Source organism: Gopherus flavomarginatus, chromosome 6, assembly GCF_025201925.1.
Source record: "Gopherus flavomarginatus isolate rGopFla2 chromosome 6, rGopFla2.mat.asm, whole genome shotgun sequence".
Taxonomy (NCBI): Eukaryota; Metazoa; Chordata; order Testudines; family Testudinidae; genus Gopherus; species Gopherus flavomarginatus.
Window position 1 is genome coordinate 140,625,513 of NC_066622.1, and position 21,660 is coordinate 140,647,172.

Here is a 21,660-nt window from a genome sequence, read left to right on the forward strand (position 1 = left end):
GATATCATTCATGGTTACCTGGTTGAAATAAGGGAATTTTTGTAAGGGCACAGTAAAAGGAACTTGTTCATGCTAGGCTGTTTGCGCTTGGCTAAAAGGGATCATCCTGGAGATTAGTCACGTGGTGTGGGGAGGGGTGTGCTGCACATCCACTCCAAAACTGCAGCCCCTCCTTTTAAATGGCAAACCCAACTGGCATTGCTTGCTATGGGAAAGGAAGATGCTGCAGTTTGAAACAATTTCCACGTGTTATGAAGGTGGAAGAAGCCAAACCCGTGTACCCTTTGGCTTACCATGGCTTCCTGGAAACCAAATTCTGTTGCCTAGCCGTGTGTGATGTGTCACCGTACCAGAAGGTGGTCAATCTAAAAGGCAAAATACGACCTTGTACCTAAAGCACATGTGCTGTCTGCTGTGAATTGCTTGATTCACTGTGAAAGAGTCTCTCCCTTGTGTTCTCAGAAATTTATCTTCTTATATTTTACTCTCCCTTTTTATCCCCCCTGCAGGTGCAAAAGTTTCTATGCTCCCCATTATCAACTCCGTCCCTGAGGTTATTGCAGGTTAGAAGGCGAAAAAAACGTACTCACGGTGACATGTTTTCTGAGCTCATGCAGCCCTCCTGCACTGATAGGGCACAGCTGAATGCATGGACACATTTGGTGGCAGAGGCCAAGAAATCATACAGTGAGCATGATCAGGACATGCAGGAGGAGATGCTGAGGCTAATGGGGGAGCAAAAGGACATGATCAGGCATCTGGTGGAGCTGCAGGAAAGGCAACTAGAGCACAGACCCCCGCTGCATCCATTGTATAACCGCCTGCCCTCCTCGCCAAGTTTCATATCCTCCTCGCCCAGACACCCAAGAACGTGTTGGGGGAGGCTCCAGGCACCCAGCCACTCAACTCCAGAGGATGGCCCAAGCAACAGAAGGTGGTCATTCAAACAGCTTTGATTTATAGTGTGGCTACAATAAGCAATGTGGCCTTGTCCTTCCCTTCTCCTCCACCCCACTCGGGCTTTTTTTGATCTCACTTTTTTTTAATGAATGGATTCAAAACAATAGGGATTTTATTTCCTTTGCCAGCTGTGGTCGAAGGTGGGAGGGGGATTGCTTACAGGGAAGTACATTCAACAAAGGGGGCAGTTTTGCATCAAGGAGAAAAACACACAACTGTCACACCGTAGCTTGGCCAGTCATGAAACTGTTTTTCAAAGCCTCTCTGATGCACAGCGTGCCTAGCTGTGCTCTTCTAATCACTCTGATGTCTGGTTGTTCAAAATTGGTCTCCAAGTGATTTGTCTCAACCTCCCACCCCGCCATAAATGTCTTCCCTTACTCTTTTAGATATTATGGAGCCCGCAGCAATAACAATGGGAATATTGGTTGCGCTGAGGTCTAACCTACTCAGCAAACAGCACCAGTGGGCTTTTAAATGTCCAAAGGCATATTCTACCACCATTCTGCACTTGCTCAGCCTATAGTTGAACTGCTGCTTCCTAGTGTCCAGGCTGCCTGTGTATGGCTTCATCAGCCATGGGAGCAAGGGGTAGGCTGGGTCCCCAAGGATAACTATTGACATTTCAACATCCCTAATGGTAATTTTGTGGTCTAGGAAGAAAGTCCCTTCTTGCAGTTTTTCGAACAGCCTGGAGTTCCAAAAGATGCAAGCATCATTGGAAGAGGTCCTGGATGACTGGAAAAAGGCTAATGCAGTGCCCATCTTTAAAAAAGGGAAGGAGGAGGATCTAGGGAACTACAGGCCAGTCAGCCTCACCTCCGTCCCTAGAAAAATCATGGACCAGGTCCTCAAGGAATCAAGTCAGATGCACTTAGAGGAAAGAGAGTGATCAGGAACAGTCAGTATGGATTCACCAAGGGCAAGTCATGCCTGACTAACCTAATTGCCTTCTGTGATGAGATAACTTGCTCTGTGGATGAGGGGAAAGCAGTGGACATGTTATTCCTTGACTTTAACAAAGCTTTTGATACGGTCTCCCATAGTATTCTTGCTGGCAAGTTAAAGTAGTATGGGCTGGATGAATGGACTATAAGGTGGATAGAAAGCTGGCTAGATCGTCGGGCTCAATGGGTAGTGATCAATGGCTCCATGTCTAGTTGGCAGCCAGTATCAAGCGGAGAGCCCCAAGGGTCGGTCCTGGGGACAGTTTTGTTCAATATCTTCATTAATGATCTGGAGGATGGTGTTAATTGCACCCTCAGCAAGTTTGCAGATGACCCTAAACTGGGAGGAGTGGTAGATACACTGGAGGGTAGGGATAGGATACAGAGGGACCTAGACAAATTGGAGGATTTGGTCAAAAGAAATATGATGAGGTTCAACAAGGTCAAGTGCACAGTCCTGCACTTAGGACAGAAGAATCTCATTCACTGCTACAGACTAGGGACCAAGTGACTAGGCAGCAGTTCTGCAGAAAAGGACATAGGGGTTACAGTGGACGAGAAGCTGGATCTGAGTCAACAGTGTGCCATTGTTGCTAAGAAGGCTAACGGCATTTTGGGCTACATAAGTAGGGGCATTGCCAGCAGATCGAGGGACGTGATCATTCCTCTCTATTCGACATTGGTGAGGCTTCATCTGGAATACTGTGTCCACTTATGGGCCCCACACTACAAGAAGGATGTGGAAAAATTGGAAAGAGTCCAGCTGAGGGCAACAAAACTGATTAGGGGGCTGGAGCACATGACTTATGAGGAGAGGCTGAGGAAACTGGGATTGTTTAGTCTGCAGAAGAGAAGAATGTGGGGGGATTTGATACCTGTTTTCAACTACCTCAAAGGGGGTCTTGGGATGCATCAGACGAGGTATTTCCAGTAGAGATAAGGAGATGTTAGTACCGTTATACAAAGCACTGGTGAGCCTTTATTGGGAATATTTTGTGCAGTTCTGGTCTCCCATATTTAAGAAGGATGAATTCAAACTGGAACAGGTACAGAGAAGGGCTACTAGGATGATCCAAGGAATGGAAAACCTTTCTTATGACAAGAGACTCAAAGAGCTTGGCTTCTTTAGCCTAACCAAAAAAAGGCTGAGGGGAGAGATGATTACTCTTTATAAATATATCAGAGAGATAAATATCAGGGAGGGAGAGGAATTATTTAAGCTCAGTACCAATGTGGACACAAGAACAAATGGATATAAACTGGACCATTTAGACTTGAAATTAGGTGAAGATTTGTAACCATCAGAGGAGTGAAGTTCTGGAACAACCTTCCAAGGGGAGCAGTGGGGTCAAAAGTCATATCTGGCTTCAAGACTAAGCTTGATAAGTTTATGGAGGGGATGGTATGATGGGATAGCCTAATTTTGGCAATTAATTGATCTTTGACTGTTAGCGGTAAACAGGCCAATGGCCTGTGATGGGGTGGAATCTGAGTTACTACAGAGAATTATTTTCTGGGTGCTGGCTGGTGACTCTTGCCCACATGCTCAGGGTTTAGCTGATCGCTATATTTGGGATCGGGAAGGAATTTTCCTGCAGGGCAGATTGGCAGAGGCCCTGAGGGGTTTTTGCTTTCCTCTGCAGTGTGGGGCACGAGTCACTTGCTGGAGGATTCTCTGCACCTTGAGGTCTTTAAACCATGATTTGAGGACTTCAATAACTCAGACATAGGTTAGGGGTTTGTTTCAAGAGTGGGTGGGTGAGATTCTGTGGCCTGAGTTGTGCAGGAGATCAGACTAGATGATCATAATCGTCCCTTCTGACCTTAGTCTAAAATTCTATGATTCATGCACCTTTCCTGACCATCCCATGTTCATGTTGGTGAAACGTCCCTTGTAATCCACCAGTGCTTGCAGCACCATTGAGAAGTACCCCTTGCAGTTTATGTACTGTTTGGCAAGGTGGTCTGGTGCCAAGATAAGGATACGCATTCTGTCTATTGCTCCACCATAATTAGGGAATCCTAACAGAGCAGAGCCATCCACTATGACCTGCACATTTCCTAGAGTCATTACCCTTGTTAGCAGAAGGTTACGGATTGCCTTGGCTGCTTGAATCACAGCAGCCCTCAGGGTGGATTTGCCCACTCTGAATTGATTCCTGACTGACCAGTAGCAGTCAGGCATTGCAAGCTTCCACACGGCTATTGCCACTTGCTTCTCAACTGTCAGGGCAGGGGGAAAGCAATTGTCAGAGTGGGGAAAAGCAACTCAAAGTTCTATGAAAGTGACCTTACGCATGTGAAAGTTTCGCAGCCACTGGTAATCATCTCATACCCACAACACTATTCGGTCCCACCAGTATGTGCTTTTTGTCGGGTCCAGAATTGGCATTCCACTGTATCAACCTGCCCTACTGCTACCAGGATGTCCCAATTGCCACATCCCATGCTTTCAGGAACATCTGTGTCCATGTCCTCCTCACAGTTGTCCTTGTGCTGGCGATTCCTAGCCAGGCTCTGCACATACTGCAGGATAATGCGTGAGGTGTTTACAATGCTCACAACAGCAGTGCTGAGCTGAGCGGGCTTCATGCTTGCCGTGCTAGGGTGTCTGCATGGGTAACCCAGGCAAAAAGGAGTGAAATGATTGTTTGCCATTGCTTTCAAGGAGGGAGGGAGGGAAGGGAGGCTGATGACATATCCATGACGATGTTTTTGCCCCATCAGGCATTGGGAGCTTAACCCAGAATTCCAGTGAGCAGCAGGGACTGTGGGATAGCTATCCACAGTGCACCACTCTGTGAGTCGATGCTAGCCACGGTATTGAGGACGCACTCTGCTGACCTGCTGTGCTTAGTAGGGACATACATGACTGAGTGTATAAAATCATTTTCTAAAGATCGAGTTCTATAAAATTGATCATAATGTAGACACACCCTCAGTTGCTATTGTGATGGTTGTGGATATTTTGAATAATGATTTAAGGGGGATACTGGAGCAGTCTATTTCAAAGTAATATTTAAGAATTGTCAGGGTGGCCCTAGTCCAGGGGAAAGTTGCTCCTCTTTACTAGGTGTATCTCTATATCAAAATGAATATATACCTAGTTAATAGAGATTTTATAAAGACATCTGTACTGGGGAAATGAATAACTGTTTTTGCACTAAGAATAGATGCCCCTGTGTTTAGCTATTCTTCCCCACTTCAGTTGTTTCAGAATCACCTCAATATAGTTGTGGAGAGTGCAAGTTCCAGTGTTGCCAACTCCAAATGTTCAGAAACATGAGTTGGAGTGACCCCCAAAATCACAAGACTTTATAATAACGCTTCATGTCGTCAGATGTTTGGCTGTGCGTGTGTGTGTGTGGTGTTTGTGTTGTTCCAGCTCTGCACAGATAGCTGGCACAGCAGATCTCGAGTGAACCACCCAATGACTACAAAATCCATTGAATTGCGAAGGCGCTTGGTCCGGTTTATTGTCAGCAAAGCATGGTCCTAGCTCCGTGGATCAATGTCTAGTTACACTAGCTCATGTATGCTTGTGACAGTGGATGCAGCTCTGTTCCCACTGTCCTCTCAGCTGGTCGAAGACACTCCCTCTGAGATGCATCTTTATACACCAAACAAGTTACGTATCACCTTTGACATATCAGGGTGCCTCTCTTTGATGTATTAAGGCGCCATTGCCTTGTACTTGTAGGTTCTATTAAAACATCTCTATCCATCATGCTGACCTTATCCTTTAAGATGGCTCAGCATGTTCCTGTTATCTTTGGGGAATGTATTTATCAGGGTATTCTGGTACCACCTTTCTGGAATGTGCTTGTGTGAATGCTTTGTCCTTGCAGCTCTTAGGAATATGTGTTTTAGCAATCAGGGCCGGCTCCAGGCACCAGCCAAGCAAGCTCGTGCTTGGGGTGGCAGATTCTAAGGGGCGGCTTCTGTCCAATCCTCGGGCGGCATGGCTGCCCTTTTTGTTCGCTGCTCTGGCCGCCCTGCGGGGGTGCTGGTGCGGAGGGGGGGAGTGCGCTGCTGGGAGCTGGCTGCGTGCTTCGTCTGTCCCAGTCGGTGCCAGATCTGCAGCAAGCCTGGCAGCCCGCGTCCTTCCCTCTCTGCCGACCGGAGTGGCGCAGAGCCCTTCCGGCAGGCAGCGCAGTGGAAGGGGCTGACTGGTGAGTGCCCTGGCTGCCCTCCTTCTCTCTCGCCCCCACGCTCCCTCCTCCCTCCCCCACTAGCTCGGGCGCGCACTTCACTGCCTGGGGCATGTCTGCAGCGCAGGGAGTCCCACTACCTGAAAGTTTGCACCCTGGCTCTGGCTGCCCCACAGGTTTTTTTTTGTTTTTTGTTTTTTTTTTGCTTGGGGCTGCAAAAGAGCCAGAGCCGACCCTGTTAGCAATATCAGCCCTATGCTTGCCAAATTCTGTGAGCAGAGCGCGCTTCTTGCTCACAACTGAACTTTGCTTTATATCAGCAAGGTTTTGACTACTTTAGCTCAGGCCTCGGATACATGGGCTTATGTTTCAGGTCCTCTTCCTACTACGCTCTCTGCTTGCTTTCTGATGTCAGAGTCTGTAGTGTCCACAAATTTTCAAGCTGTTTGCTGTAGCCATGAGGTCTAGAAATTTTTACTTCATTTAAAAAAAAAATACGAAAGTTAAAATTCTTGGGTAATGCAACCTCAGTAGCTGAGCTTTAATAAAAACACCAAACACTGTGAGACCTATGCAAATCCTAATAGTTTGCAACACTGGAATTCATTTGGAATTACACTAGCAAAATAAGACTAGAGCCACAGTGGGTGCAGCCCTGAGGCTGTGTAGCATGTATCTGAATCAAGCAGAGAAGTCAGTTTGCATTCAGTAATGGCGGTGAATATGAAAGCAACTACAGGTCTGTCTCATCTTATGCTGCGGTTACGTTCCGTGGTCAGCGCGTAAAGCAAAAACCACATATAGTCAAAATTACATTGAGTGTAATGGTGGGCGGAATCGCCAACACTACAGGAACAGTATCTAAATAATTGTTTTTCTCTTTTTTTTTGTTGTTTTTGCCAACCACATAATGCTGAATTAGTGCATGTTAAATACGTGTAAGATGCGACAGACCTGTATAGAAAGTACAAACAGTATTAATTACCAAAAAACCTAGTGTCTTCCCCTTTAACATAGCAACTGGAGTGTGAACTGATGGGGGAGAGGAAGTCAGTAAAGAGCAAACTGACTCTCTCCCCCCATGGTGAAGGGATCTGTGATGTTATGGAAAATGGGAGGAGGAGATTGGAGTGAAGGTAAAACTGAGGGCTAGCCTGTCCCTGAAATCAGGGAGGAGGGCATCTACAGCCAGTCTGCAATCATTATCAGAAAACTAGTAGGCCTGGAAAGAAGAGGAGGATGCAGGATGGGAAGCCAGCATGCTGCGTACTAAGTGTGGGAGTAGCACTGTCTGGCCTATGCTGGGGCTTGCCACCCATAAACCACTTGATGCTACAGTCTTAAAACTCTGGATTTTGTGCTGCAACGTGGAGTAGAGTTACATCAGCTGCTGGGGCAGCAGGGTTGGAGAGGTGTGTTCTGGTGGGAGGGAAGAGCTTAGAGTGAGGTTACGTCAGTTTCTGAGAGAGCTCTTGGTAAGCTCTAGTGGAGCTGATGTGGCTTGTACTGCCAGAAGCTTTGGGATTGGCTGTTGCAAATGAGCTGTGTCTGTCTTCAGTTGAGACTGCAGAAATGTAGTCTGTCTCCTGCCTTCACTGCAGCTGCTGTTGGCTTCACTGCTGCTTCTGTCAGAAATTTCTCTCACATCACAGCAGGACTTGTCAGGTACAGAAACAAATTCTCTAACTGTTCTGAACTCTCTGCACATGGACTGACACTTGCAGGTGGATAGGATTTATTCATAGCAATAGATTGCATCTGGTAGTCTGTGCTGAGTTAGCTAGACTAACTTCCTGTCTATGCTTGAGTGGTCATTGTGCCTGCCAATAACATAGTTTGCCCCTTCACTAAAGTCTGTTCCATGCAGGTTGAAGGATAGTTTAGAGTAAGGATCTGAGGGTCTATTCCAAACTCTGCTGCAGATTGGCTGTGTGACCTGGGCAAGTCACTTAACTCACAGAAGAATTGCATTTCGTATTTGAGATACTCAGATTAAAAGCACTATAGAAGAGTTTACTATATTTGTTCTCTTACTAAAAAGAAAGGTAGGTTTTTCTTCCTCTTCATAGGGGTGCCTGATGCCTTTGGATGCAGATTTCTCTCATCCAACTTCTTGCTGGAATGGATTCCTGACATCCTGGGATACATATTCTACATTGTTCATGTCTGACCTTGTAAACCATTGTAAAGCCTGAGTGAATTTATTCACTAGCTGTGGGCAAGACCATACTTTATTCTGAGCCCCACTTGATGTGAATCATAGCTGTCTTTATACAACTATGTTTTGGGGGCTGAATTTTCTCATCCTTGGCTTAGCACAGAATCTCTTAAAGAGAGGATTATTTTGTGGGTGGGAGGCTTTTAAGGTAACATCCTGTGTGTTTCAGGATTGAGCATTGAAAGAAATGCAGGTCCTTTTTAAAAAAAAATATGCATTTAAATGCTTTTGTTTTTATTTTTTAAACTTAAACTGTAAGGAAACTAAATACAAAAAAAGTCTGCAGCAGTAAGGTTAAGACTCTCAATACATCAGGAAAAGCCAGGTTAAATACCCAGGGAAGCATTGATTCCCCCTTGTCTATAGTATAGATGGTCTAGTGCAGGGGTCGGCAACCTTTCAGAAGTGGTGTGCCGACTTGTCATTTATTCACTCTAATTTAAGGTTTCGCGTGCCAATAATACGTTTTAACATTTTTAGAAGGTCTCTTTCTATAAGTCTATAAAATATAACTAAACTGTTATTGTATGTAAAGTAAATAAGGTTTTGAAAAATGTTTAAGAAGCTTCATTTAAAACTAAATTAAAATACAAAGCCTCCCAGACCAATAGCCAGGACCCAGGCAGTGTGAGTGCCACTGAAAATCACGTCGCGTGCCGCCTTTGGCACCTATGCCATAGGTTGCCTACCTCTGGTCTAGTGGTAAAGGTGGTAGCTTAGGAAATGGGAGACCTGGGTTCATTTCCTTGTTCCACCACAGGCTCCATGTGTGATGTTGAGCAAGTCACTTTTAGTCCTTCTGTTCCTTATCTGTAAAATGGGGGATAATAGTACTTCCCTACCTTAGGGGTGTTGAGAGGATAAATGTGATGAAAGATTGAGATGTTCACATACTCTGGTGATGTGGGCCATATAAGTACCATGGATAGATACGATCTCTAATACTGGGTAGCATTTTCTATCTGAAAAAATAACAGAAGGGTGACTTCTCTCTCTTTTTTTTCCTCCCCTCCTTCCACATTCCTTCTTTTAAATGAAGGTTTCCAATATTTAGTGGAAAATTTCTTTAGAGTTTAGTTTGTGGCTACCAGTCCAATTGATCTAGTCTATGCAGGTTCTTATATCATCCTTATCAACGTAATGTCTTCCAGAATTGTATTAAACAATGTACCTAGCATATGTGACATGTTTTCTCCTTCCTTCCTCTTTCTCCTCAAGGGGAAAAATACATGAAATTAAAAAAAAATTGGCTTATTATACCATATTTGTTGTTGAAGGGAAGATGATAAAGAAATGTGCTTTGTACTTGGTATGGAAAATGGTGAGGTTTGAGTTGGTTCTTAAATCATGTCCATTCTGCAGCCTTCAACTAGCCCCTAAGAACCTGTCTCCTTCACAGATGAGCTTTTATCCTTGTGATGGAGAGATCTTTTTGGGATCCTGGCCGAGATGCCTGAGTCTCTTTTGTATTTGCCTTGATATAGATTTAAGTTTTTTTTGACTATTCTTTCCCCTTCAAATGTCTTCCCCCTTTTCCACCCTGCTCTTGGCTTCCTCTGTTCTTTTTGAATTTATATTCTCCCCCCCTCCTTTCCATAGTACCCTGCCTCTGACACAGTTTCTGTGTGATGCGGGTAAGTCTCTTAAACCAAACTTCTCACAGGTGGTCACTAATTGTATTCTCATTTTCTGGATGCCTGACTTGAGTTCCTGGGGTCTGATATGCAGAAGTGCTGAGCATTCACAGCTGTAACTGAAGTTGATGGAAGCTATGATTTGAACATTTAAAGAGCCATATAATGCTAAGTACTCTGGAAAAATTAGGTTCTAATCATCTCAAATTGGGCATCTAAAATTAGTGGACTCTTTTGACCTTTAATTGCTTTGTGTCTGTTTCCCAGCTGTAAAATGGGGATAATACCCTTTCACCTCACAGGGTGTTTGTGAAAGACTTGGATACTATAATGATAAGCGTTACAGAAAAGTCCATGAGGAAATTATTAATTCTGTCTTGGGTTCAAGTAGTGTGCAGTAAATAAGGCATATGGTCACACACTGAACAACAAAGAGAAAACTGTTGAAGAGCTGCTCATTAAGTGAGCATAGTCTGTTCTGTGCATTGAACGAGGCAGGGGCCAATGAGAAAAAACAGCATGTGATCATGTAACTGAAAACTGTATCATAATTCAGCCCTCTGTATGTATGCATTAAGGTTGCACAAGCAAACTTAGTTCTGGCATTTCCTAACTTTTGAGCATTTGATTTTGCAATCTGTCTGTAATTTAAATATAAGACACATGGATCTCACACTGTTTAAACTGTGCACACTGGGGCTCTGCATCTGGCAGTGCGGTGGTCCAGTGGGTGGGCACAGAAGAAAATCTGGAGTAATATCATTCCATTGAGTTTTAGGCATCTGTTGCTTCCTCACTGGGAGGCATCTTGCCATCTTTACAAGACGTGGCAAGATAAATGCATTACATATAACTATAGATGCCTGTGTGTCACTCCATACATATTTTGTAATCAGTTTTGCGTTGCAGGATGCATGATGGTGTGTGCATGCCACAGAAGGCCTACTGTGAGTGCAGCTGGCAATTGAATGCTCTTGGAGGAAGTGAAGTCTGGTACATACCTAATGCCACAGAGGATTTTGAGAAGGGCATGTATTGCTGGGTATCTTGGTGTGCAGGACTGGGTGTGTATTTTAATGATGGGAAAAGGGAGGCAAGTTCACTGAAATTGATGACTTTTTTTCTTAACTTGCAGGTATCCTTGATCCTCCCAAACATCTCACAATGTTGTGTCGAGCTGCTGTGAGCCCCTCCTTCCGCTCCCCTGGACGATACCTCCTCTTCTCACCACAGTACATCACAGCTGTTTCCCAGCCTTGTAAGTATCCAAAGGAAAGGACTTGTTTGTAATAACACTGGTCAGGGGATGTCTCTCAGCATCTCTTATACCCTTATCTTCACACCTTCTTTCTGCACCACATCAGAGTTTATGGGCTGCCTTTCCCTTTCGTTCAAGACCTACAGGTGTCGGAGTGAACTGCAGACAGAGATCTGGGTCCTTACTGCAACTTCCTTCCTCAGTACAATAATAATTATTCGAGCAAATGCCTGAGGTATCACCTTTTTCATTCTGACAAACCACAATTTCAGTCAAGAAATACTGGTGTTTTCTGTGAACACTGCTTACTTGCTTCCACCACCTCAAGATTGCATACAACAATAATGTCTGACATATATGTGTTAGATTTCTTTTTCCTAAACAGAAGAGAGATTGAGAAGTAAAAATGGCTATATATCTCCTTCCCCAATTCCCATAACAACCAGTTCTTTGAATGCTGGTCCTTATGTGTATTCCACACATGAGTACACATGTGCTCCATGCACCCAAGTCTGGAAATGCTAATAATGTTCGTTGGCCTGCACGTGTGCAGTGGATTTCCTTGTGCTTCCAACTGAGGGCATAAGAGACAGTGAGGGCTGAGACCTCTCCAGTTCCTTCTTACCACTGCATGGCCTGAGTGGGAATCCTGTGTCCTCTCTTCCACAACAACCAAAGTATCTGCTTAACTGTCTTTTTTTTTTTTTTCTCCACATTTCTGCCAAAGAGAAGAGACTTTGCTCCCTAGATGTCCGTCCGGTGTTCAACCTGCAAAGTACCAAACCAATCAGGAAGTTACCAAGACATTTTATTGCCATAGCAGAAAGTTCTTCAAGTGGTTGCTCATGTCCAGCCAACGTTAGGTGTTTATGCTTGCCACATGCACCGATGCTGGAAGTTTTTCCTCAGTGGTATCTATAGGGGACTGGCTCTGGCATCCTCTAGAGCAGGGGTAGGCAACCTATGGCATGTGTACCGAAGGCGGCATGCAAACTGATTTTCAGTGGCACTCACACTGCCCGGATCCTGGCCACTGATCCGGGAGGCTCTGCATTTTAATTTAATTTTTAAATGAAGCTTCTTAAACATTTTAACATTTAAAACTTTATTTACTTTACATACAACAATAGTTTAGTTATATATTATAGACTTATAGAAAACTTTAAAATGTATTACTGGCACGTGAAACCTTAAATCAGAGTGAATAAATGCAGACTCGGAACAGCACTTCTGAAAGGTTGCTGACCCCTGGTACTGCCAACTCTGTGGGAGGAGAGGCCTAGGAACCCTGCCCTCCCACCGCTTCAAGGGGAAAGCTGTCAGTGGCGCCCCTACACAAATCATCCCGAAGGTCCATGGAACTGTGCCAGCAGTCTCCGGAACCGCATCCTGGACCACAGATCTGAGACCAGACAAGTTACAGGCACCGATTGCCAAACTTCTGGTACTGATCGCTGGGGTCACAACACACAGTCACCGGACCCATGGTACCAGGCCACAGGTACATGTTGTGGAGCCCTGGAGACTATCACCAGAGTCCCCTCGGCGCTCTCACAAGCCCCAATGCCTGTTGCTGTGGTGTTATGGACAGTCCCCGCTCTCCTGATCACCAGAGACTGTGCACCATGCCTAAAGCAGGTGACATCGCTCCCCAGACTATTACCGGGCTGCTATACATCACCCGTGGTTGCTGGAAGTGCAGCATCATTCAGCGGGCTCCTGATACTGCTCCCCAAACAGCAGGTGAGAGGATGCCGGATACAGTAGGGAGGCCTACCCTATGGTGGCACCAACATGATTACCAGAAGAGTATTTCCCCGTAAGCTTGGGGAACGAGAAGTTGCTGGCCCCCATGGACCTGCCAACACCGGTGCAGCCAGCAGGCCAACCTACAAGTGCGTGGCCACAAGGTCAGTGGCCAGGACCCTGGCAGGGTTATAACCTGTAGCCTTGTCTGCAAGCCAGGGGACATAGGAAGGACCTCCAGCAATAGCGACTCCCTCCACCCCCACCCCCTGAGCTCGCAGATCAGGTCGAGCCAAGGGGCCCACGACCTACCCCCTCCAGGGCAGGTGGTGCCTCAGATACAGGAAACAAAGCCTATCCCTCCCTCAGGCTGGCCTCCTCCTCAGGATGAGGCAGTTGCAGGCCCATCGCAAACAGTGCCCCAAGATGATGTAAAAGCACAGCAGGAGCTGCTTACGTGGTCCATAGTGATCCTAGGGCTAAAAGCAGAGGAGATGTCCAGACCAGCAGATTCCCTATTCGACGTGCTGGCCGCAGCACCACCAGCAAAGGTGGCCCTGCCAGTCCACGATGGGGTGGTCAAAATTGTAAAGGCCCTGGGGCAGACCCTGTCATCCTTGCCACTTATGTCATATGTTCCTGCAAAGGGGTTTGAGTACTTGTATACACACCCCTCTCCGGGTCACTAGTGTTCGCAGCTGCCAACGAGCGAGACTGACATTATCAATTCAACTCGACTCCTATATGGCAGGAAAGTTTCTTTCACAGCCAGTCTACAGCTGTGGATAGTTAATCACCAAGCCTTGCTCAGCAGATATCACTTTAATGTATGGCAATACCCAGCAAAATATGCTGACTGGCTCCCACAGGACATGAAGCAGGAGTTCAATACAGTGCTGGAGAGGGCAGAGTGATCGAAAGGTCCTCCCTCCAGCCGCCTCAGTTGCAGTGGATTCCACAGCCAGAGTGATGGCATTGGCGGGATCAATGATATGGGCATCGTGGCTGCAATAGTCTGGCATCTTGGCAGAAGTCCAGCAGTCAATCTTGGACCTCCTGTTTGAGGGCTTAGCCCTGTTTGCTGAACAGATGGACAGCAAGTTACACAGCCTGAAAGACTCTAGAGCAGTGGTGGGCAATCTGCGGCCCGCATGCCGCAAGTGGCCCATCAGGGTAAGCTGATTGCGGGCTGCAAGACGTTGCTGATGTTGACTGTCCACAGGCGTGGCACCCCACAGCTCCCAGTGGCTGCAGTTTGACGTTCCTAGCCAATGGGCGATGCGAGAAACGGCTGTCAGCATGTTCCTGCAGCCTGCCGCTTCCTGAGCCAGGTTCCCAAGGCAGACCAGAGTGGAACCAAGAGACACAGGGCTATTGGTGCCACCAAGGTCACCTGGCAGCAGCGGGAGCACATTTGGGCTCTAGTTGTGCCCCTTCTAAAAACAGGCAGTCATTTTGAAGGGATGCTCAAGGGCGACCTCCCAGTCTACAGTCAGGACCAGGATCTATCTCATCCCTTATTTTTCCACTGTTTGTTGCCTTACCTCCCCGCTTGGACCGCCATAAGCACCCACCGTTAGATCCTCAATACAGTGTCAGTGGTTATACCCTCTTGTTCTGTTCTATCCCACCCCCCTTCCCTATCCCTCGTCAGGGACCCTTCTCACGAGAAACTACCGGCCCTGGAGGTGCAAGCTCTACTGTGCCTGGGGGCCATGGAGGAAGTTTCTGTGAAATGAAGAGGGAAAGATTTTTACTTCTGGTACTTTCTCATTCCAGAGGGGGCCTACGCCCCATCCTGGACCTGTGAGACCTAAACAGATATCTCAAGAAGTCGAAGTTCCGCATGGTCTCCCTGACCTCCATTATCCCCTCCCTGGATCCTGGACACTGGTACTCCACCCTCAACTTAAGGGACACACATTTCCACATATCAATAGTCCGTGGACACAAGAGATTTCTGCGGTTTGTGGTCAGGCAAACGCATTACCAATTTGCAGTGCTCCCATTCAGCCTGGCAACAGCACCGAGGGTGTTTATAAAGTGCATGGTGGTGATCGCAGCCTACCTCAGGCATTGGGGGGGTCCAGATCTATCCCTACCTGGACAACTGGCTTATCAAGGGCTGTTCCAAGAGGTAGTATGGCACAGTATCAAGGTGCTGCAAGCCACCTGTCACGACCTGGGTCTGTTGATAAATGAACAAAAATCAATATTGATCCCCATTCAGAGGATAGAGTTCATCAGAGCAGTCCTCGACTCGACCTGAGCCAGAGCATTCCTACCTTAAACCAAGTTCACGGCCTTGTCAGATCTGATTGCCCAGTGTCACGGAGTCACCGGGTGATGCTCTGGAACTGCTCCCCACCAAGCCAGTCAGGACTTTGGGGAGCCTCCTCTCCCTTGGAGCGGACTTGTTCAGGGCAAGAAGCTCACACGTCTTCACCTCCTGGGTCTCTCCTTGGAGCATTCAGCATCCTCTGCCCCTCCGTGTGCTTCCCACAGTGAGCCCGCCCCAGTGGGGTCCTGGGGAAGCCACAAGGTCCTGCACCCCCACTTTGCAGTCAGACGTGACTCTCAGGCAGCCAGTAAAACAGAGGTTTATTCAATGACAGGAACAGGGTCTAAAACAGAGCTTGTAGGTACAGAGAACCGGACCCTGCAGCTGGGTCCATTCTGAGTGGCAGTGAGCCAGACCCCCACATCTGCACTTCACTCCTCGTCCCCAGCCAGCTCCAGACTAACCACGTCCTCCAACCCCTCCTTCTCTGCTCAGTTCCTTTCCCGGACCAGGAGGTCTCCTGATCTTTGTCTCCAACACCTTCAGCTGGCACCTTTGCAGAGGAGGGGCCCAGGCCATCAGATACTAGGAGACAGAGTGCCAGGCATTTAGGTGCACTGGCCCTTTGCTCCGTAGCAGTCACACACCCTTGTTCCACCACCTAGATACTTAAGAACTGCATAGGGGACACTGAGGCACCAACACAGTATTCAGAGCCAACATTAAGAACATTCCCAGTTCATCACACCCAGGTCACCGCATACCCGCTCAGCACAGCTCAGTCCTCTCTGCTGGGGGGAGTGTACCGCGGTACCCTCAAGACTCAAGGGCTATGGTTACAAGAGGAGCTGTCGCTTCACATAAATGTAAGAGAGTTCAGTGCCATTCGTCTAGCATGCAAGGTGTTCCTGTCCCATCTGTCTGGTCGGGTGGTGCAGGTTCTGATGGACAACACAGTCTCCACGTTCTACGTCAACAAATAAGGCCGCAGTGTTCCCGCTAATTTTTTCCCAAGCATGTGTGGAATTAATTTTAAGTGCCCCAATATGGAGATGATGTGTGACACATCACCTCCACATTGGTGCACATAACAAAATTCATGTGCTGGGATGGAGGCCAGGGGTTGGACTGTGGGATGGGGCTCAGGGCTGGGGTTGGGAGGAGGGGTGAGGGCTCAGGCTGGGGGTGTAGGCTCTGGGATGGGGCCACGGATGAGGGTCAGAGGGTTGGACGGGGGGGGTTGAGGGCTCCAGGGTGGGGCTGGCGGTGTGGGGCTCAGGGGTGGGGCAGAGGGTTGGGGTGGGGCTGGGGATGAGGGGCTTGGGGTGCAGGCTGCCCTGGGACTAGCAGGGAGAGAGGACTCCCTGCAGCTGTCTCTCCCCATAGCAGCACCTGAGCTAGGTGGGAGAGGTGCCTCTCTCCACTGTGGCAGGTCCAGGGCTGGGCTGGGTTGGGGCCAGGGGAGGGATGCCTCTCTCCTGGCCATGCCAGGTCCAGGGCTGAGGGAGAGGCATCTCTTCCCACCACAGCCCTGCACGTCTGTGCAGTGCTTAATGGGCTTCTGCACTGCCGCGCAGCTAAGAGGAACTTAGGATAAGGGGAGCCCAGTCGTCAGCCCTGTGTCAGGAAGCCCTTCGCCTGTGGAACTTCTGCATCCAGAACGCTATCCACCAGCACACTATCTACCTTACATCTCCCTGGCTTCCGGAACACCCTGGTGGATCGCTTTAGTAGATCCTTCTTTTCTCACCACGAGTGGTCCCCCACCGCCCCCCCACTCAGAGATTGCCCAAACGTTCTTCCAGAGGTGGGGAGATCCCCAAGTAGACCTATTCACCAACAGGCAAAACAGGAAATGTCACTAGTTCTGTTCGCCACAGTCCCTTGCAAGTGACTTACTGTCATACACTTTCCTTCTGTCATGGTCAGATAGTCTCATATACACTTTTCCATTGATCCCACTAATCAACAGGGTCCTCTCCAAGATCAAGAGACACAAGGAATGAGTCATCATGATTGCCCTGACCTGGCCTCGCCAGCAGTGCTTCGGCACTCTCATGGAATTGGCAGTGGTGCCCTCGTGAACCCTGCCTGACTGCCTGGACCTGCTCTTTCAGGATCACGGGCAATTGCTGCACCTGAACCTTGCCTCTCTCCACCTTACGATGCGGATGCTGCACGGCTGAGCCCTGAGGAGCAGGCCTGCTTTACTCAGGTCTAGCTGGTTCTTGTGGAAAGGAGAAAGCCCTCCACTAGAGCCACCTATCTTGCGCTTCTCTTACTGGGTCTCAGAGTGAAATATTTGCCCATTGGTACTTCTTTACAAGCCATTATGGACTACCTCCTGCACCTACAGCTTCAGGGCACAGCTATCTCATTGATCAGGGTGCACTTGGTGGCCATTTTGGCATTTGACACTCACATTGAAGGAAGATTGGTATTCTCCCATAAGATGGCAATAAGATTCCTCAAGGGCCTCGAGAGGATGTCCCTCCCCCCAGTCCAGAATGCTATTCCCCAATGGGACCTTAATCTGGTCCTTCACAGGCTTACAAGTCCCCTTTCGAGCCTCTAGCCTCGTGCTCTTTCTCACACCTGTCGTACAAGGTCACATTCTTGTAGCCATTACGACAGCAAGGCAAGTCTCCGAGATTGGAGTCACCATATATGGTGTTCTACAAGGACGAGGAGCAGCTGTGGCCCCTTCCTGCCAAAGGTGGTGTCACACTTCCATGTCAACCAGGATATCTTCCTTCCAGTGTTCTATCCGAAACCTCACAAGACCAATGAGAAGAGAAGTCTGCATACTCTAGAAGATATTAGGCGCACGCTAGCTTTCTACTTGGAGCAAACCAAGCCCTTCTGCAGATCGACTCAACTCTATTGTGACTGCTGACAGAATGAAGGGCCTTCCAGTTTGAAATCCTTTGAGAGGACACCTGATCACCACCTGCTATGAGTTAGCGTAGGTGGTGCCTCCACAGATACTGACGGCTCACTCCACTAGGACTCAGTTGTCTTCGGTTGCCTTCCTGGTACATGTCCCTATCCAGGATATCTGCTGGGCTGCGATGCGGTCTTCAGTACATGCGTTCACCGAGCACTACTCCATCACCCAGCAAGCCAGAAATGATGCTGGATTTGGTAGAGCTGTGTTGCAATCGACATGTCCATGAATAATATATGGAGATATGCCTATCTCATAGAACTAGAAGGAACCTTGAAAGGTCATCAAGTCCAGCCCTCCTGCCTTCACTAGCAGGACCAAGTACTCATTTTGTCCCAAACCCTAAGTGGCCCCCTCAAGCATTGAACTCTCAACCCTGGGTTTACAGCAGGCCAATGCTCAAAGCACTGAGCTATCTCTACCTGCCTCTGATGATACTGCTTGAGAGTCCCCTAAATGGAATGGACATGAGCAATCACTTGAAGAAGAAAAAATTGGTTACTAACCGTTGTTGTTGTTTGAGATGTGTTGCTCATGTCCATTCCATGACCCACCCTCCTTCCCTACTGTCGGAGTTCCGGCAAGAAGGAACTGAGGAGGTGGGAGGCGACAGCACCTCTTATACTGGCATGTATGCGTGCCACTCCAGAGAGTACCAGAGCCAGTTCCCTATGGATACCACTGAGGAAAAACTTCGGCACCGGTGCATGTGGCAAGCGCGCGCACACACACACATAACATGGAATAGACATGAACGACACATCTCGAAGAACAACAGTTACGAAAGGTTAGTAACAGTTTTATCACATGGTCAAGCTATTTCCTCTCAAAGGATCTCTGTGTGGGTTTTGAGATGCATCAAAGGGTGCTACAGATTAGCACACACCCTCTCTCTCCCACCCCCTGGCAGAGGTGTCATAGCTCACTCCACAAGTACCCAGGCCACCTCTACGTCATCTCTGCTGGAGGTTCCAATACAACACCTTTGCAGGGCAGCCACCAGGAGCCCCATTCACACGTTTGCTACACACTACAGGTTAATTCAGGTCTTTGCTGTAGGTCAGCAGTGGAATCTGCAGTAGAGCAAGCATCTTTGTTACCAGCTTCCTTTCACCCCCACCTCTCCAATCTGAGTACTGCCTGTCAATCACCCATGTGTGGAATACACACAGGGACCATAAGTCAAAAAGGAAATGGAGGTTTCTTACTATAGCTGGTAGTTCTTTGAGGTGTGTGGTCCCTATCTGTTTTCGAATACCTGCCCTCTACCCCCTCTGCTTCAGATCCTATTGAATTCGTGGTAAGAGGAGGCACTGGAGAGGCATTGGCCCGCACTATCTTATACCCTCAGTTGGGAGCACAAGGAGACCTACTGCACATATGTGGGCCAGAGGACACTACTTATTAGACTTTCTGGACTTGGGTACATGGCACATGTGTCCCCACGTGGAATTCAGCTAGGAACCATACATCTCTAAGAACTTTCAGGTATAGTAAGTAAAACCTCCATTTCTCTTCTTTTTTTTTTTTCTTCCCCCCCCTGCCCACCGTTGGTGGCTGGGTCTGTTGACATAAACCATAGCAGTGACACCATATGCTTGTCTTCAGGTGAGGGATCTTCAGCACTGGTTAGCAAGAAATTAAAAACCAGGTTTAGACAGCATGTATCACAACTTAGTAATTCCACAGCAGAGTTAACATTAATACATGGACAAATGTTCAAAGTGTAATGTAGGATATGCTTTTTAATTCCTCTCTGCTGCCAGTAATACTTACCTCCACTGCATTGACACTGGGATGAGGAGCTCATTTAAACAATAACTTGTTAGTCAAAGCTCATTGGTCTACATATCAATATAATCAAGAGTCTATATATCAATATATTAGAGCTGAGAGCAATCAGATTGGTTGTAAAGTCACTTCTTCGAGTAGTGTCCTTGTGGGTGTTCCACAGTAGGATTCTCCACTGCAGGTGTAAGGGCTTGTCTACATCAGAAAGTTGCAGCGCTGGTGAGGGAGTTACAGCGCTGCAACTTAGGAGGTGTACACATCTGCAGGGCACCACCAGCGCTGCAACTCCCTGTTTGCAGCGCTGGCCGTACTCCCGTTTTGTCTCGGGTGTAGAGGATCCAGCGCTGGTGATCCAGCGCTGGTAATCAAGTATAGTCACTTACCAGCGCTTTTCTTGACCTCCGTGGAATAAGCAGGTATCCCAGCATACCTGAGGAAGCCTCCGGTAATCAAGCTGGTCTCCTTCCCCGGCTTGCTCTCGCGTTCCCCGAACAAGCAGGTCTCCTTCCCTGCGGTTTGCACGGTGGTTCGCGGAACGCGAGAGCAAACCGCGGCGAAGCTGGTCTCCTTTCCCGGTTTGCTCTCGCGTTCCCCGAACCCGAGCAAGCAGGTCTCCTTCCCTGCGGTTTGCAGGGTGGTTCGCGGAACGCGAGAGCAAACCGCGGCGAAGCTGGTCTCCTTTCCCGGTTTGCTCTCGCGTTCCCCGAACCCGAGCAAGCAGGTCTCCGTCCCTGCGGTTTGCAGGGTGGTTCCGGGAACGCGAGAGCAAACCGGGGAAGGAGACCAGCTTCGCCGCGGTTTGCTCTCGCGTTCCGCGAACCACCCTGCAAACCGCAGGGAAGGAGACCTGCTTGCTCGGGGTTCGGGGAACGCGAGAGCAAAGCGGGGAAGGAGACCAGCTTCGCCGCGGTTTGCTCTCGCGTTCCCCGAACAAGCAGGTCTCCTTCCCTGCGGTTTGCACGGTGGTTCGCGGAACGCGAGAGCAAACCGCGGCGAAGCTGGTCTCCTTTCCCGGTTTGCTCTCGCGTTCCCCGAAACCCCTTGAAGCCGCCCAACAGCGCTGCAGTGTGGCCACATCTAACACCACTTGCAGCGCTGGTTGCTGTAAGTGTGGCCACTCTGCAGCGCTGGCCCTATACAGCTGTACAAATACAGCTGTAACAACCAGCGCTGCAAAATTTTAGATGTAGACATGGCCTAAGTGCGTCCCTGTGCTTCTGATCAGAGATCTTTGGTAGCGGTGTCTGTCTGGCTCGCACATGCGCTCTCATGGGCTGCCTCGAGGCTAATTAGCGCTGCACAGGTGAACTACCCTGAGTTCCTTTTCAACCCCTCCCTGGCTAGGGACGAAGCGATTAGCAGTCCGTTCACAGATACTTATCCTTTAGAAATTCATTGTTAACTAGTTGTTAGTGTTTTTTCTTATTATAGAGTTTCTTTTAGTTTTTTCTCTTCCTTGTTGTAAAAAAAGTTTTTTTTTTTCCCCCTTTATCCTTTTTCACCTATACTGGGGATTGCCCCCAGTAAGAGGCATGCCCAGTTCACCTGGATTTAAGAGGTGTCTCTTCTGCAAAGAGTCCATTCTGGTAATAGACGGGCAGTGCTGCTGTGTCTGTTGCCTTGGGGAGGGATACATCCCACAGAAGTGTAACTTCTGCAAGCAACTGAAATCCAGATCCTGGAAAAACAGGGAAATGAAACTAAAGCTGCTCCTCATAGAGAGAATT

At 48.1% G+C, this 21,660-nt stretch overlaps 2 protein-coding genes across 5 annotated transcripts in view; both read left to right on the plus strand.

Annotated features, from left to right (window-relative positions):
• ABCC2 (ATP binding cassette subfamily C member 2) overlaps positions 1 to 21,660 on the plus strand; it is a 529,482-nt gene that overhangs the window by 422,105 nt on the left and 85,717 nt on the right. The window lies entirely within an intron of this gene.
• ALDH18A1 (aldehyde dehydrogenase 18 family member A1) overlaps positions 1 to 21,660 on the plus strand; it is a 134,482-nt gene that overhangs the window by 13,830 nt on the left and 98,992 nt on the right. For 3 of the 4 annotated variants that reach the window (XM_050958793.1, XM_050958795.1, XM_050958794.1), the window contains exon 2: positions 11,046 to 11,168. In XM_050958793.1, coding sequence (XP_050814750.1) covers positions 11,075 to 11,168 — 94 coding nt within the window. In that variant the 5' untranslated portion in view covers positions 11,046 to 11,074. Of the gene's footprint in view, positions 1 to 11,045; positions 11,169 to 21,660 lie in introns of those variants that run through there. The other variant, XM_050958796.1, reaches the window with a different exon arrangement.